The sequence below is a fragment of the Helicoverpa armigera genome, chromosome 12 (genome assembly GCF_030705265.1).
Source record: "Helicoverpa armigera isolate CAAS_96S chromosome 12, ASM3070526v1, whole genome shotgun sequence".
Lineage (NCBI taxonomy): Eukaryota > Metazoa > Arthropoda > Insecta > Lepidoptera > Noctuidae > Helicoverpa > Helicoverpa armigera.
Window position 1 is genome coordinate 10,472,509 of NC_087131.1, and position 17,349 is coordinate 10,489,857.

At 33.5% G+C, this 17,349-nt stretch overlaps 2 protein-coding genes across 2 annotated transcripts in view; one reads left to right on the top strand and one right to left on the bottom strand.

Moving 5' to 3' along the window:
* Positions 1–649: 649 nt before the first annotated feature.
* LOC110384012 (uncharacterized) lies at positions 650–4,882 on the bottom strand. The gene is made up of 5 exons (XM_021345026.3): positions 4,757–4,882; positions 4,464–4,631; positions 1,642–1,731; positions 1,276–1,376; positions 650–1,131 (listed from the first exon to the last, which is right to left on the bottom strand). Exons 1-5 carry the CDS (start codon positions 4,781–4,783, stop codon positions 936–938), a joined length of 582 nt encoding a protein of 193 aa, XP_021200701.3. The 5' UTR covers positions 4,784–4,882; the 3' UTR covers positions 650–935.
* A 5,942-nt stretch (positions 4,883–10,824) lies between these two features.
* LOC110384048 (uncharacterized) overlaps positions 10,825–17,349 on the top strand; it is a 35,854-nt gene continuing 29,329 nt past the window's right edge. The window contains exon 1 of the mRNA XM_049838553.2: positions 10,825–11,085. Within this exon, the coding sequence (XP_049694510.2) occupies positions 11,062–11,085 (24 nt within the window). The 5' untranslated portion in view covers positions 10,825–11,061. The remainder of the gene's footprint in view (positions 11,086–17,349) is intronic.

Consider the following 17,349-nt stretch of genomic DNA (forward strand, 5'->3'; position numbering starts at 1 on the left):
TCTCATTTCAGAAACGTCAGGATTGAGGAGCCACTTAAAATACCTTTTTTTACAAAATTCACTCAGTTTTACTACTTTGTTTATGTACTACAAATTCAGACACACTTACTACTAAATGTTTATGGGGTGTAATTTGAATTTGCCACTTACGATTCATGGGAATTCACACTTTCATTGTATGGGTTAAGGTGCCACATTAAAAGTATTGTATCTTCTTAAATATTAAAGGTACTGGAATTACATTTTTAGTACTCATTGCGCTCAATTACTACTAAATCATACAAAATTTTCAAGAATGTACATCGTATACTTTCTGTGTTCCAACGTGGCTCCTCAGTCCAAATATTTAGATTGAGGAGCCACCTTTGTGTTCATATAACTTTTGAACTATTATACTACAAATTCCAAGATTGAGCCTACAATACTTTTTAACTTACTACTAAATAAGTACAACATTTCATTAAGATACAAAAAGTGGCTCCTCAATCCTGATGGACATGATTTTTAAAGGGCGTAACGCTAAATCCTAAAATCGTAGATAACTAGATTTTGTGTTTTCTGTATCAGGCAGAAATTATAAGAAACTATAAATTTAAATCTGAAACTAAAATATTTTTTTGTGACAAATGAAAAACTAAAAATTGTGCACATTCTTTTATTTAAAGCGAAAACACAAAGATTATAATTTATCTTACGTCATAAATAATAAATAATATTACATATATCTCTTAAGATTAATAGAAATGTGTAATAAAATGTTCGCTCATGTTTTACAATTACACATTTTATTGGTTCAGTCTTCGAAAACTTTTATAAGCTATGTACGTGTAGAAACTACCTAGTCAGTAAAGTACATGTACCTATAGCTATGTTTTTTAGTCATCATTTTGCCTAAATCATACTAAAACATTCTCTTGTTTTGGCAAACTTAATCTTTACAAGCTTACAGCTCGACATGAGCAGCAAACTGGAATCGAGTAGCTTTTCGTCTTGAGTTCATGTGTTTCAGGGTCGTATATTACTAGACTTCGCGTTGCAATAGTTTCGCGACACTGAAATTGTTCTTCGAAGTTGTCATATCCCAAGCTGGTGAAGCATTTGCCTCCGAGGCCATGTGCGCCGCCAGAATTCCTGAAAACCAAATATGTAAAGTTATTATTTACCGTAAGGCTTTCTCTCTTAAAGTAATTGAAACATATCTGCTGTCTAAGTATAGCAGAAGTAGGTACCTATATAGTTTTCTAGAAGACGTTAAAGGTTATTTAAACTACTCACTTGCACTGCACTTTCAACAACTTTTGAGGAAAGGCTTTAGCCTGCACGATGAAATCAAGATTCGTTTGGTTAGGTTCCTTGTGGCAGTAAACTGATTCCCACTGTAAAAAAAATGGATTAAACAATTAAAATCACCCCAGCAGTTGTTTCCAACAATTTATATATTTCAGAATGATAATTATCTTGTGACAATACAGGCACGCTTGATCTGTGGATTGGGCAAACAGACCAGGCTGTTGATGTCACTCATCAGAGTTGTTAGATTAAGATATTTTGTTTCTCTTTTGGATAACTTTCTATTCTAAACAAATTCTGAATAGAGGCTATTTTTATCTATATTTGATTTATAAATCTGAGAACCCTTACCCTAGCTGTGTATGGACAGTTATCATTCTCTAAGTAATCTGGTGAAAAGGTATCGTCACTGGACCAATTTTTATGCACGTTGTCGATATTCTGTGAAAAGATATAACATCTATTGAATAATGTAAATAAATAATTAATTACCAAATACATATTAAAAAAAAATAACGTTTAAAATTATTCCGTTCTGAAGTGGTGGTAATGAAAGGTACTTAAACAATGATTCGTTATAAGTTCTGTAAATCTGAGGGCACGGCAGTGCCCCAGCCAAGACTCGAGCAAAACGGGCACGGCCGAACTATCTTTTCTCGAAGCGTTTCGCGGCTATTTCAGCCCCCTGTATCTTCCATGTGAACAAAGCTAAGAGTTTAAGTTTTCGACGACCAAGAGTAAGTATTAAAACAAGCTCAGTCTCAAAATTACAAGACATTTGAATAAATAGTTTACGAGTTATGAGCGATCAAAGTTACACCATTTTGTCACTGACTCACTCACTGACCGATCATCAAAAGTCTAAGGTACTTCTAGCAAACTTAGAACCTTCAAAGGACAATGGGCACAAATATATGGGACCTGGTATACCCCACCAATAGGAATGTCATATATATCATTGGATAAGTCTTTTTATGTAGAACAATATTTACTATGACAGCTTTGTTGAAATGTTTGTCCGTTCTGAGATATAGATCAAAAACTGTGCAAAAGTTAGAACTAAGTAATCTATTGATAACTCAAGTCTTTAAAGGATAATCTAAGTACTACTAAGTGTAAGTCTTGTAAGTACTACCTGCTGTGCCCGTTAGGGTCCATAATTGTTACTATTATGTATCATTTCAACCTTTTATTGTATCAACTGGATTTTGGGTTAAAAAGAAGGTTGGTGGTTAAAAAGACCTGTCCAACGATATATATGACTTTGCTATTGGTGCGGTTTCTCATTACGCCCAATATCCAGTTGGTACAGTAAAAAGTTGAAATGTTAAATAACAATAACAGTTATGGACCCTAACGGGCACAGCAGGTAGTACTTACAAGACTTACACTTAGTAGTACTTAGATTATCCTTTAAAGACTTGAGTTATCAATAGATTACTTAGTTCTAACTTTTGCACAGTTTTTGATCTATATCTCAGAACGGACAAACATTTCAGCAAAGCTGTCATAGTAAATGTTGTTCTACATAAAAAGGCCTATCCAATGATATATATGACATTGCTATTGGTGGGGTATACCAATCTGCCCATTGTCCTTTGGCACCAAGATAGGTTATTAGCTACATATAAAGGGAAAATTATAAAAACCTTAAAACTTAAAAAAAAATAGGAAACAAATTTATATTTGCGGTTTTTCAAGAACATTGTGTATGTATTTTGACTGCATTGATAACTTTGTTATTTATTTATGTACACAATTTTACTATTTGTTTTATTGTTACGTAATAAAATATACCACTATTGTTATTATGTATTAAATATACATACATATGAATAAAAAAGCTAGGTTAAAATGAAATGAATAATCATAAAATCCAGATAAAATCTTTCATATTAATGCAGTGCAATAAATACTGCATGCTCGCTCGATAGATGGTGTTGTTCTGGTCTAAATCGCGCTATGGTTTCGTTACATAGCTTAGTATAAGTAGTACCTACTTAAAAAAAAAAACAAATAATTGCATGTCAATGTGATAGCGCCATTTACCTCTGAAATAGATCTCTTTTATTCTAAAAGATATTCGATTCAAGAATTCGAAATGTTTTAGTTAAAAAAAATGTTGTTTACGTGCTACTTTAGGTGTAAATATTTAGTTTGTTATATATTTAGTTACTTGCATGTAAGTTAATTTAATTTGTTATATACTTAGAGAAGAAAGAGACCTACAAAAAATAAATTAGATCCCACCAAAAACATTGAATGTAAAAAAAAGCCAATCCTCTACGCAATTCCTCCACCGTAAAAAGTTTTGAGATCGCATAGAAGCCAAGTCCTGTCCAACATTATTTGTAATAATAAATCAATATTTTGTGACTATAATATCAATAGTTTTGTTCACATTACAATAATATTGTCTTGGCCATGAGCACAAGTTAAAAGTCGCTCCTTGAAATAATGTGTTGAATTGATAAATATATATTATGGACATGATTTTACGATTGGACTGATTGGAATTTGAGATCACCATGGACTAAACATGCGCCATAGTACATGTGCAGTTCATTGATGTTGGATGATACTCACTGTCGGTCATTTAGTAACAATCGAATAAACTAAAAGTATTTAATTATTTGATTTTAAACTTCATGTTTGACTTTCACCTCTCCAAGATATGCTGTATTATATTTGTAGTTTATTGTGCTCATGGCCAAGTCAATATTAGTGTAAAGTGAACGAAACTATTGATATTATAGTCACAAAATATTGATTTATTATTACAAATAATGTTGGACAGGACTTGGCTTCTATGCGATCTCAAAACTTTTTACGGTGGAGGAATTGCGTAGAGGATTGGCTTTTTTTTACATTCAATGTTTTTGGTGGGATAATACTTACGACATCAAGAAGATATGCAATTTATTTTGAGGACATTTATAGCGCTAGTAATCAATTGACTACACATTTTTAGAAGGGGTTGTTTCGCCTACTTTATAATTACATTCGTGCGAGTTGCATACACGAACATTTTTTTTAAGTCGCGATTCTTATTTTCGTGCCAGCTAAATACGGGCGAATTGATTAGATACTAATTCTACCTATTTCTGTTGATTGTATAATATTTATGTGGTTAGTGTCTGCAAGATTACTGGTAAGGTAAGGTATCCACTTACTTCTGTAAAGGAAGGCAGGAGGTCTTGGAACATTTTTTCGATCTCGTCGTAACCTTTCGGTTTATGGAAGCAAAAATTTTCCCACAGACTACCATTCTTTACTTCATATCCCGAAGGAGTCTTGTTTTCTATGGGATTAGAGTTACTCGATGCCAGAAGAGCCGCTACCTGTAAAATAAAAAACGAAGTATCAATATCAAATTAGGGTAATAAAGTAAAACAATTGATTTTGTAACTGATTTCTAATCAACTCATTCTTAGGATTAAAAAATGTTTTGAATTAGGAAGCTTACCATAGTTAATACAACTGATAAAGCCATTATCGATCAAGTTGACGATTCGTATTTTTTGTTAAAAAATATTGTCACAATACTACTTTATTAGAGCACAGTGAAGTAATGATTTGGAATAACAATTCGCTCTACGTTATATACCACGAACAATATAGGCGGCGTAGATAACGAGACAAATTTTTCATTCATTCCTTTTTCCTTGATTTAGTAGGTATATGTACCTAATTATCCATGAAAGCCAATAGAAATGCGGAATTATTGTTATGCAATGCTGAAGCTTTTACGTTATACGTTTACGTTATTTTAATAATTAGCGGAAAATTGCGTGATATTTGTTCAAATTTGCGTAACTCTCCATTGCATAACAGGAAAATATAGCATACGTCATCGACCCAGCATGTTTTTTACATAGAGTGATATCATCTCCTAGGATTTCCTCTAACAATAATAGGTGCATCGTACTCTGAGTTATCATACCAGCAATATTTTTATACTCAAAACTCATGTTAGTATTATCTAAATTATGATACCTATAGTTATGAAAACACAAATAACAGATGCAATGTATTTTCCTTTTCATTAAGTTCAGGTTCATTCCTGACAGAATTTAGTTGAATATCTTTTACAATCAGCAAGTACTTACCTATAGCTTTGTTATCGTCTCAATCGCGTAAATAAATACTCTATTTATTTATTTCTTAAACCGTGTACCGCGAGTATTATGTAATTACGTTAGATTATAATGTTACGTTAGAAAAATATACAAAAAAGACATGTTTCCCATTTGCGAATGTAAATGAAGCAGAAAAATTTAGATTTGTACAAATATATAGTAAAAATATCGCAAGCCTTTACAAATAAATAAAAAAGATTAATTAAAAGTATTTTTATAGATGATAGGTACCTACTTGGGTTTAATAGCATACTTTCAACGACCTACTACTCAGTAATCAGGTTTTAGTAGATCCATATTTTTAATATTTCAAAAATTCTGCAATAAACCTATTAAATAGATGTGGTGCATTTATAAAATGGTACCAAATTGGTACTTTATTTTTATTATAAAGGTGATTTATTCTTTACCACAATCGGAATCAGTTGCCAAACCGGGGCGAGATACCTATCGGTTCACACTTAAACAGCAACGTTCAAGTTATGAAGAAGCTTAGATTATAACCACCCATCGTTCATGTAACCCATATTGTAGGAGTTCTTTTTCACCTGATAGTTTTGCCGTCCCATTGAACCATGAAAGCAAGAGAAATAGGCAGTGCACCTGTGTTAAAACCTATGCGTGTGAGGTATAGTTTAATAGATCCTGCCTATTTTCCTTGAAAATCGGTCCGGTTACTACTATTACGTACTTACTAAATACTTAATTATCTGTTTTTGTATTTGATAGAGTTCCAAATATTTTGTATTGCATGTGAAAATTTCCAGTGCATGCCATGAGCATTGTACAATGATGACGAAAATTTCTCAAGTTTAATTATATGTAATGATACTTATTTCATGTAAAACTGTCACATTATGTCATTAAAAATGAAAAAATAGACGCAGTACTAAAACCTCGTCTTGGAATTTTTTGCAACTTTTCCCTACGATCAAGGTAACTTATGACTCTATATCAGTTGTGTAAAGCAGGTTTTTCTTTAATAAAATACGTGTAGACAGCCTGTACACGTTTCGCCCTGTTTCTTGTGCAAATTGTCAACATAACAATTGGATATGTAATGTTTAAACACATTCCTAGGTCTGCAATACATGTACGGCTTTATAAGCTGTAAGTTACACAATATTAAGCAATATGCGTGTTTATCTGAAACTTTATTTGTAAACAAAGCACAAGGACCTATTGCATTGTAAATATATTTTCGCAGTTGTGGAAATGAAAAAAAAAACTGCTTTACATGCTGCAACTGCTTTATTAAGATTAAATTATAATCCATGTATTCAACAATATTCTTTGTGTTATATTTTATACAAAACAAAATGTAAAAAGTACAATTATTAAAATATTTTCCTGTGAGGAAACTATTTTATTAACTTTTGATAATGCTTTCCTTTCTTTAATCCATTCAAAAAACATAATTATTGGACGCATCAAATATGTTGAATTACCTGAGAAAGTGCTTATTGTTGGATTATTTTACTTATCTTGATGGACCGCTTCAAAACTCCGTCCAGGACATTGTAAGAACAGATTATATAGATTATGAAATTTTAAAAGCGTGATTCATATTAACGTCACGCGTTGGTACGTACCTATGTTTGCTGCTGCTACTTGCAATCAACTTATGTCGAAGTACCGGATGCGTGCGGTCACCATTGGGTTTTGGATTTACCGAGGAGGTCAGTGCAGTGCTTTCCTATTGCGTTAGTTCCTTTTTTAAGACATATATTGCTATTTTTAATGGGGCTTTACACACTAGACTCCATTGCGCATGCATGAGAAAATACTTAATATTTCAAATAAGGTAGCTGAGCTGGTATTTAATTATCTACTCAATCATCATCCTCCGCGCCTTTTTCCCAAACTATGTTGGGGTCGGCTTCCAGTCTAACCGGATGTAGCTGAGTACCAGTGCTTTACAAGGAGCGACTGCCCTGCCTGACCTCCTCAACCCAGTTACCCGGGCAACCCAATACCCCTTGGTTAGACTGGTGTCAGACTTACTGGCTTCTGACTACCCGTAACGACTGCCAAGGATGTTCAATGACAGCCGGGACCTACAGTTTAACGTGCCATCCGAAACACAGTCATTGGTGTCTAAGATATACTTAGAAAGTACATACAAACTTAGAAAAGTTACATTGGTACTTACCTGACCTGGAATCGAACCCGCGCCCTCATACTCGAGAGGTTGGTTCTTTGCCCACTAGGCCACCACGACTACTTAATTATCTACTCAATAAAATCTCAAAAATAATATTGACAAAACTCTACAAATTATTATCTGTCGAAAGATTTTCATCAAAACTTTCGAAAACAATTAAGAAAAAATTAGAACGTTTTCAGAAACTAACACTACTCTAAAAAAATAATACAGAAAATTACTATCAAAGTCGCAGTATCTGCTTACTTTTAATGCAATTATCGCCCACGGTAAGTAATCGTTTAATCCAGTAAAATAAATTACATTTGAAATCCAATAAAATTATATTACCATAATGACGAAAGGAAAGAGTTAATTGATATGGTATTAATAAAAGTTTTCCTCAACGAAGCCCATTGCATATAGTCGATTTAGTATTACAATGAAATTCGCGCTCGATACACTCTTACGCAGATCGACGGACGCGCTCTAGGATGCCGGGTTAGATAACACTGAATGTGGGCCGTTGTGCAATGGCGGCTACACCCCGGTTGTACACCCGGACCGAAGTCTCTTTATTTAAGTGTGAACTTTAAGCTTTACTTTGTTCAAATATTTGGCTAATAAGGTTATAGGTCAGGTCCCCTAAAAAGATCAGTAAGGGTTTCGTTTTGATTAGGTTTCGTGTCAAAACTGATAGTTTCGCTCATAAAGTCGAAAGACAGTTAGTAAATCTATCAACTTCACTCATTATATTATAAGCACGAAAAGCCAAGTATAACACCATTACGTATGAAAATTAAGTATTCCGTCGAATACAATGAATTATGGTAATTAGTCACTACAACAAAATTGAGTGGTCACTACATGTCATAGCACTTGTATCATGTATGACATTATTTTCAGACTGCAGTCAAACTTATAAGTGCATTTATGATGGATGATGTAACATTAATACTTCGCAACTTTATTACATTTAGCCAAACAAAGATAAAAATCGCATCTCTCATTATTTTTGTTTTTTTTTCTTATTATAAATCAATAGATGCAACTTTGGAAGTAATAAACATTAATGTTGTAAGTTTGATTGCAAAGTGTAGTGGTAATGTATACTAATATTGTATTAGATATTATAGGTTCATTAAACTGCATGGAAGATGCACGGCAAAAGGCATTTTGGTTATTACTTTGATGCAGTGATTGTCATAATTCCTTTCTACGTACCCTATCCCTCGTTTTATTTTAGTCATGCTATATTAGTAGAACCGGGGTTAATTGTTATGGTGAAGATGTATAGTAGTTAATATACATATATTTTATAACTACAAATACCAAAGTATATATTTACATTACATTTCGGTCCCACATTAGCTACTGTCTGAAAGGTCAGCTTCAGTTAGGTCCAGAACTAGACCCATTCATCTGTACAAAATCAGCCAATGTTTACATAGGAGAGTCAATTTAAATTTGTAACCTACCTATTACATGCATAAAGATAAGTCTCAAAAGTGCCGTATAGTAAATTACAAAGTTTCAATTTCATAATTCTAAAAATAACCCAATGTTTTTAAGCATGATTACACAAATCCATTAAAAAAAAAAACATTATAAACAGTAATTACGTATGTTTAATTTTAGACTTCCTTACAATGTTAAAGTCCATGCGACTATTATCTAATTCTTGGTATAAAATGTCGAAACAAACCAGGCATCTGTGAGTATAATGTAACATCAGGCAGCATCCCTTCACTGCATGTTGCAAGTTGGTTGACCGACAATCGTCTATCACGCGTGATTAGTGCACAACTTATGTGAAAAGCAATAAATGGGATTGGGGTCATTAGGTGCATATATCTTAATGCTTCCTGAATAGTTTTTTGACTGGTAAACATAGTATTACATAGGTACTATAAATCATTCACGGCACAAAATAAGAACATGATGCATTCGAAGTCGCAATATCCCCTATTGCATATATACGAATTTGCTAATTGTGGTTGTGAGAGAATGAGACATTGGAAATACCTTATATGCCTTATTTGAAAAACAAAAATGCTTATCTTATACTGTCTCTGAATGTGCGTGGATAAATATTATGCCTTCAGTAACAGGGTGAAAAAAATCTGTCAATGTTAGAAACAATGGCGTTTAGAATTCTAACTACGCATCCTGATGATAACTCTGCCCATTAGCGTTTTGTGGTAAATGACGCTGAAATTCAAGAAATCCCAATACTTGTCTTAAAAATAAATAATGTATTTATTACGAACTAATTAATTATACTACTCCATTGTTTGGTATAGTTTTGTTTGATAACTAAAACGTTTGAATTACTGGGAATATTATAAATACACTATGCAAAGGCAAATTGTATGCAAATGGAAAGGCCCGAGTTTAGGACAATAATATAACCAGGGATATTTACATATCCTATGAAATAACCAAATAGTTGTGGTTGGTTATTTTAGAAATTTTCATGAAAACTTTATAAACAGGTATAGGTAGGTATCATAGTGTTTAAAAATAGAACGAAGCATCAAAAGCAAGTCTGTACTCATTTGATAGGTACGCTTGTGATACATAAGCAAACCATGTAACAGTGAAAAACTGAAAGAAAATTCTTTATATTTTATTAAAATAAAAAGGTGTAATAAATAAATTACGTATTTGACTTCATCATTCCAGATGTGCATCCAATATGCAATTATTACACAAACCACTAAACTTAGTAATTTTCTGAAATCAACATTTACAAATATATAAGACATCATTTATGAAGTTATCGTCATCTACATCTTACAACGCCAATTCTAATTAGAGTCTTACAACTTCGATCGACCCACTTATGCAAAGTAATTTTCCATTATAAACTTACGATAGCTAACGCGTTGAAGTCTTTTATGCCCATTAAAATTACTTTCAGATGGAAGATTTTTTAAGTGTCTAAAAAACTAATACATCATTTCTTATTTGTAGGATCCGGGCATAAGTCAACATATTGATTTGTATCTACTCTTTTTCTTACGTTACACCGCATTTCATTAATCAATTTTTCTCTCCTTAAACCCATGGATTAAAAAAAGGTGGGAGAATTAGCAGGTTTAAGACAAAGTACTATTTAATTTAACAAGATCCTTAATCGCGAAGCATCCGGCCCGAATTCGTATTGATAACGAGACATTATGCGATAATTCACAATCGATAGAGGGGATTGTAAGTTTAAATAAAAAGAAAACTCGGCGCCGTGGCCAGTGAGAGTGAGACGTCTTAGCGAACGCGCGCGAAAGTTGCATTCAAACTCGCGCTACAAACATATTCCTGACCGCCATTTTTTCTAGCCCGGGATAAAATATATATAAAATATAGTGCTCATTATTACATACATAATTTGTGGAATATTTTTATACCAAATTAAGTATATCAAGTGTTTGGTGGTTGCTTGAGTGACAGTGCAAGTGATAAGTGACTTTCGCCGTCTGTTTGTGCAGGATGATGATCACACGTAATTTAAAGGTAAGGACTTGTTATATTACCTACATGGTGTTAGTTATCACTCATTTAAAAAAAACCATGCACAGTTGACCGATATTTTTCAAAACGCAGTAATTACAATAACAATATTATGATTGCGGTTTATTGGGAATTACTAGTTTGCAAAATATCAGACGGGTTTTTCTAACAAAACAGTACTATGTTTTTGCACATGCATTATGTCAATGTTTTTCGCTCTAATATGGCTAAATGATATCACTAAATACCGGTATGCTTCGAAGGTATTGTGTGTTAAAAAAACCTTTTTCAACTATTGACAAGTTTCACCTTTTCGCACAATGGTGCAGAAGAAAAAGGTGAGAAATACTCATTGTTGATAATGAAAACAAGTAAAATTGAAATTGATAGAAGGCAATTACAAATATTCTCACTGGGTAATTGAGTTAATCTGAAGAAAACGATAGTCAATATTTATATCGCTTTAAGTAATAGAGTATTGTTTTAAGTTAATATAGCCAGGTAGCACACGCATGGCATTTGCGTGTCAATTTGTTCTATTTATATGTACCATCGGAGGCACTCGCGTCTGGCCACTAATAGGTTCCTTTTTGCTTATACAGAAGAAAAAAAAACTTTCTCGCTTCGTCCTTATGACCCTAAATCGACGATATTATGTTTCCCTAGTGTTAAATCTATAAAGAGTTTTCTTTGAAGATAGCTGTAGTATTTTGAACGTAAAAAATCACCAGTGGTCAGACGGTAAAGTCCGCGGTAGTACTACATTGCGTGTCAGACTTATGTTAACAACATGCAGAACAGATGTCTTGGTGATCTTGTGGTCAAGAACGACTGATTAGCATGAGAATCGCTTGTCACTCACTTACATTTTTCACGTGATTATAATAGTTATTTCATTGTTATATTTGTTCCATTTATCGAGGATTGCTATAAGTCACTTTGATCCGGAAGCAAGAAGTAGTTCCCAGTTTCGAACCTAGTATTACTAAAAGAGGAAAAGGAAGTTTGTAGATATAAAAGGTGGTAGTCTCATAAAATAACTAGCATACGATTAATGAAATACCATAATTATCTATGCATGTAGATCACAAATCCGGGAATTCGTAATTAAAAAAGGTAGAAAAGAAAATCAATAATTATCACTAAGTTGTATGCGTAGATAATAATTATTGTTTTAAGTTTCTTTAAAACTATAGCTTTGCACAATAGGCTTTTTGCATGGATGGTTTCTGCTAAATTATAAAGTAACATTACTTATTAAGTTATTGCAATTCCTTTAGTTAAAAAAACAGATACGCCGACAGGATAGTCGATACCACAAAAATTATAATGTTTCAAGCAAATACTCTTCAGCTTTATAATATTATTATATATGTTACAGCCATAGTTAAATATTATACATAATCACTGGTTATTATTTATAATACCCAAATTGACTTGACAATGTGAAACAAACACAAACTGAAACAATTCCCACAATATTCAACTAGACAAGCTTTCATGAAATTGAGTAAGACCTCAGTAAGACTTGGTAAGACTAATCGATCACATGCAATTATGTTCGAGAGATGGTCTACTTAACTGTACCTACTTAATGGGCATAAGCCTATTTCATATCAAACTGCAATGATTACAACGTAAGAACCATTCAATTTAAGTCCCAAAGAACCGCTATAAATAGCTGTCATTATATCTAATATTGAAACGATCGTAAACTATGATTTTGAGCAATTCTGACAGATTTTGTGCCAAGGCTTGAAGTTCAGGTCTCATGACTCAAACATATTCTCATAACTTTTATTGTTGTCTAGGCATAAATTATAAGACATTGCAATTATAAGTCAGATCCCTATCTGAACTTAATCATAGTGGAACGCATGTTTAATGAACACTGAATTCGGTGGGAAAAGGAGATACCACACACGCGACGGTTCACAAATTAAATAGTAATTATTATTGAGAAGCCAATTCATTTGTTAGTTCTTAAATAAGCTTTGGGTCAGTGATCCTAATTAAGAAAAGACTGACTAGTAAAACCTAAGATATTAGGTACTTAGTAGGAATTTTAATAAGGCATATTATTGCTTATAGCTTATGAAACCGAGGTTTGCGTTGAACTTTTAACCTTAGTAAGTACGTATTACTTACGTACAAAACTAAAGCAAGTTTTAATTCCAATGACTCATTAATGCATCCTCATGCACATGATATGGGTTCTCTTTACGTACATCATGAATGAACAAGAGGAAGTATTTATAATAAAATGTTAACCACAATAACTATTTATATTTATTAATGAATATTTTCAGTACGTCAAATACTTTATCAGTTGTATGTACCTAAGTATCGCCACGCTTGCTCAAGGCGGATTTTCGGTTTTAGACTTTATTATATCAAGTGGAAGGCTATGGGGGAGGCCTTTGCCCAGCAGTGGGACAGCATAGGCGTATTACATAGACCTTACGTATGACATAGATACGTCACGTTTCGATGACATGATGGACCTTTTGGACTATATTGCATAATTCAGGTAGTTTTCCTTTTACGGCCGTAGCAATCTGCAAAATTATTTTTGGTATTTCGGGGATGACCTACTCTACAGATCTGCAACAATTTCAATTTTCCAAAATGTCATACACTTGCGTGTAATTATTTTAATTTTTATCATGCAACAGTCGCGAGCCTTATTCGATGGTTAGTGAAGGTACATTCCATAATATTTTTGGAAGAAGCGAGCCTGTTTAAATTAGTACATATTTGTAACTAAGTAAATAAAACTAAAAGAATTTTTACGTGTTGAACAATTTTAAAATGAATCTGAAAAGGAAACGATAGGTTAGAGACACGTTTCGTTTCGTTAGAATATGGGAAATACTTATTGTGAGCAATATTCTATTGATATAATATTTCCTGCTGATATAGAACAATTTAAAAAAAAAGCATCGTAATGTATCCTACGTCATTTTGTAGGCACAAAGCCACAAAATGACGATGTTTAAAGAAACCTGCGCAGAGGGCACCTATAATCTCGATCACGTTCGGACATTGACATGTAACGTAACACTATATTGAAAGTGAAGCCGTTTTGCTTTCTGACTGCCGCCGTCCGGTGTCAGCCAAATTATAAACATTACTATTTTAGTCCGGACAGACTTATTTCTAGAAAGTGTCCTATGTGTTTGACTGAGCTTGTAAACAATATTTACATTGTAAAAAGCCTTTTCAACGTAGGATATAGGTACCATAGCAGTTTCTTTTTCAGAAAATAAAGGCACTTTTGTAGCAACCTGCTTAAACATAACAAACATTACTTCAAGAAGGATCTAATTTGGAATGTTTTGTGACCGTTAGGACCATGAAAATATGTGTCAGTAAGTCATTGTCTTCTCTCTTTAGTGGCAATAAAGCCGTTCGCAGAGTTTGACCACACATTTGGCCCTAGGTCAACGATAATACTTGCATAAGAGGCAGTAATATGATGAAATATGTCCTTTAAATTAATAGCTAATTTCAAACTTAAAAACAATAGCCCATATCCATTGCCATTTCTAGTTGTAATGTTCTGACCAGCGAAAAGTCATTAACTTTTAAAAGGGAATCTACAAATATTGAACAGGGAAAGCAAACCAATTGATCTTTCTTCAAACAAATAAATGATAAAAATTTGAATAATATAACAAATGTCTTCTCTACCCACAAAATTATGTATTTCGTCTGCCGGATCTCCATGTCATCGGCGTTACAAACTGCGGTTGAAGGCAATTTGCCTTTTGACACGGTTTCGGCAGACATACACCATTCATCTGTAACTTAAGGAAAGTGCACATAAACCTGATTCTGTAGGAAAACATAAATGACTTACTCTATGGACATCGATAGTTAGGTATACATTTTGGTATCGTTCTACTAATTATAATTATTTTCAAATGTGTTAAAAAATTCACATAAAGGTTTACATTGACGATGAAAATTGGATAATTGGCAGGGAAACTAGCTAAAATTTCCATCTTACATGATCCTTTCTAGGTCTATTGACACTTACTACTTAACCCACAAGGAAATAGCCATGCACCATAATATGCAGTTATGTTATTATCACAACGAACACGGCAGTGCAGCCAGTGCCCATGTTTGACTTGCACTCAACTTTCACCAAGAGAGCTCAAATTCTGAAACCCCTGTGAGAGCCCCCTCGCTAGGAAACGTTTTATTAAATGCATTATAATTACTTTCAATATTCCATTAAATATTTCTATTTGCTGTTTGGTACGATAGTAAAACAAATTAATTTTATTTTTATCTTAGTTTATGAAGCTGAATATTTCGTTTCCTATCCGATTTAATTCTACATATAACATGATTAGATTGAATAAATTTAAAACTAGATGTCCTTTAAGACTTGTTCTCTTAAATTGAATAAAACCTAAACAATGCGTTTGTTTGTCACCCGTAAAACGGTTAACTCAAACTGGTTAAATGATTGTATCATTTCAGCACACTTTTGAACTGGTTTAGACTGCATAACAGTTTGAAGCTCGAGTGTGATATAATAACACTGGCATTTTTGTTTGTTATTGTTTTAAACAATAGCAAAAAATATTTAGTTTATTTCGGATGTGAAAAACACATGCAGATGTTGGGTTTTTTTAGATTTTGTTTACAATGTGTTATTGTTTTTGAAATTCCCACAACTAAGCAAGTGTAATACCTAGATACCGTCTAAGCGTTCAACTAGAACACGAATGAAGATTGTGTAGCGATACATTTCTATATTTCTCATAATCGATGAGTAAAAGTATAAAATAAATATTAAAACCTTCTGGCTGACCAGACTCGAGAAGGAAAGAAAGTAGTCTGCTGTTTTTCTGTCAGACAATCCGGTTTGCGATACACGCCCGTTAATGACAGTGCTTTGCTGCCGACGTTGAAAGGTGCTTCCTATCGCGAACTTTAAAAGCGCTCTTAATGACTCCAAGTGAATGTCGATTTATTATTGTACAAAATTGGCGAAAGAATCGGACCAATGAATACATCCAGTAATTAAAAATCACCTAGATGTGCCCAACCATCACCTTGAAACATTAGAGGAAAGAATATGCAACTTTCATTAAGATTACGTGGCCACATGGTATTTCCAGAAATGATACTGCGCCAACTGCAACTTCTGCCGGATCCTGATTCTAGATTACAGATAAGTTCTTCGCAACGAGTACGTAACAATACTGTTTAAACAACTAACATTAATTAAGTATATTATTTAACAGCTCACGTTGAATTTGTGCTCTCTGATTCGACAGTGTTGCGTCACTTTATAAGGAAAAGTTTGCAAAATTAATGAAGATCTAGAAAGATGTTATGTCTAATTGCGGTCACCACATTCACGGAAATTATTATGCGATAGGTATAAGTTCAGTAATACTGATTGGAATCACTCGATTTTATTGCTATCTTTATTTTATTTATTTTTTTTTATATTAGCCTATGCTGTCCCACTGCTGGGCAAAGGCCTCCCCCAAAGCTTTCCACTTTTCTCTATCCCTCGCTGCTTGGGGCCAGTCCGAGAGGAAGCTGTCCAAGTCTTCCCTCCAGCGTTTCCTTGGTCTCCCTCTCGGTCGCCGTCCATCCTCCGGGATCCACTTTGTGGTTATATTGGCCCACTTGTCCGGGTGCATTCGACAGATGTGACCCGCCCAATCCCACTTCAACTTTGCAGACTTATTGCCCACATCCAGTATGCCCGTCTTGGACCGGATAATGGTGTTGCGTATCCGGTCGCTTAGCCGTATGTTGAGCAGGCTACGCTCCATGCTTCTTTGGCATACTTTTAGCCTGGACTTCTGAGATTCGGTCAAAGACCAAGTCTGAGCGCCGTAGGTTAGGATGGGTCTTTATTACTTGTATTAATTTAATGATCACAAAATAATTAAGAAAGTCCTCACAGATGAACTGTTTCAAAATATTGTCGGTTAAGTTAATAAATTTTAATTATAATAAGCATGACTCAGTATACTGTACCTACGAGTAAGATGGTTGAAGGTTGATTGAGCTAGATTATTATTATCCATTTACAAGTTAGGCGTTTATTACGAATATTAAACTTTCCTTCGATTAAGCTATGTGTAATAATGTAAGATTATATAGATTAGTCATCCTGTAGTGCCATAATTTCTCTTTTAATGTTCATTGTGGGTATAATGCGTTGTGATAGGTAATCATCTCAGCTCAAACGTGTATGTATGTAATAAATAAAAATATACAAATAGGTAT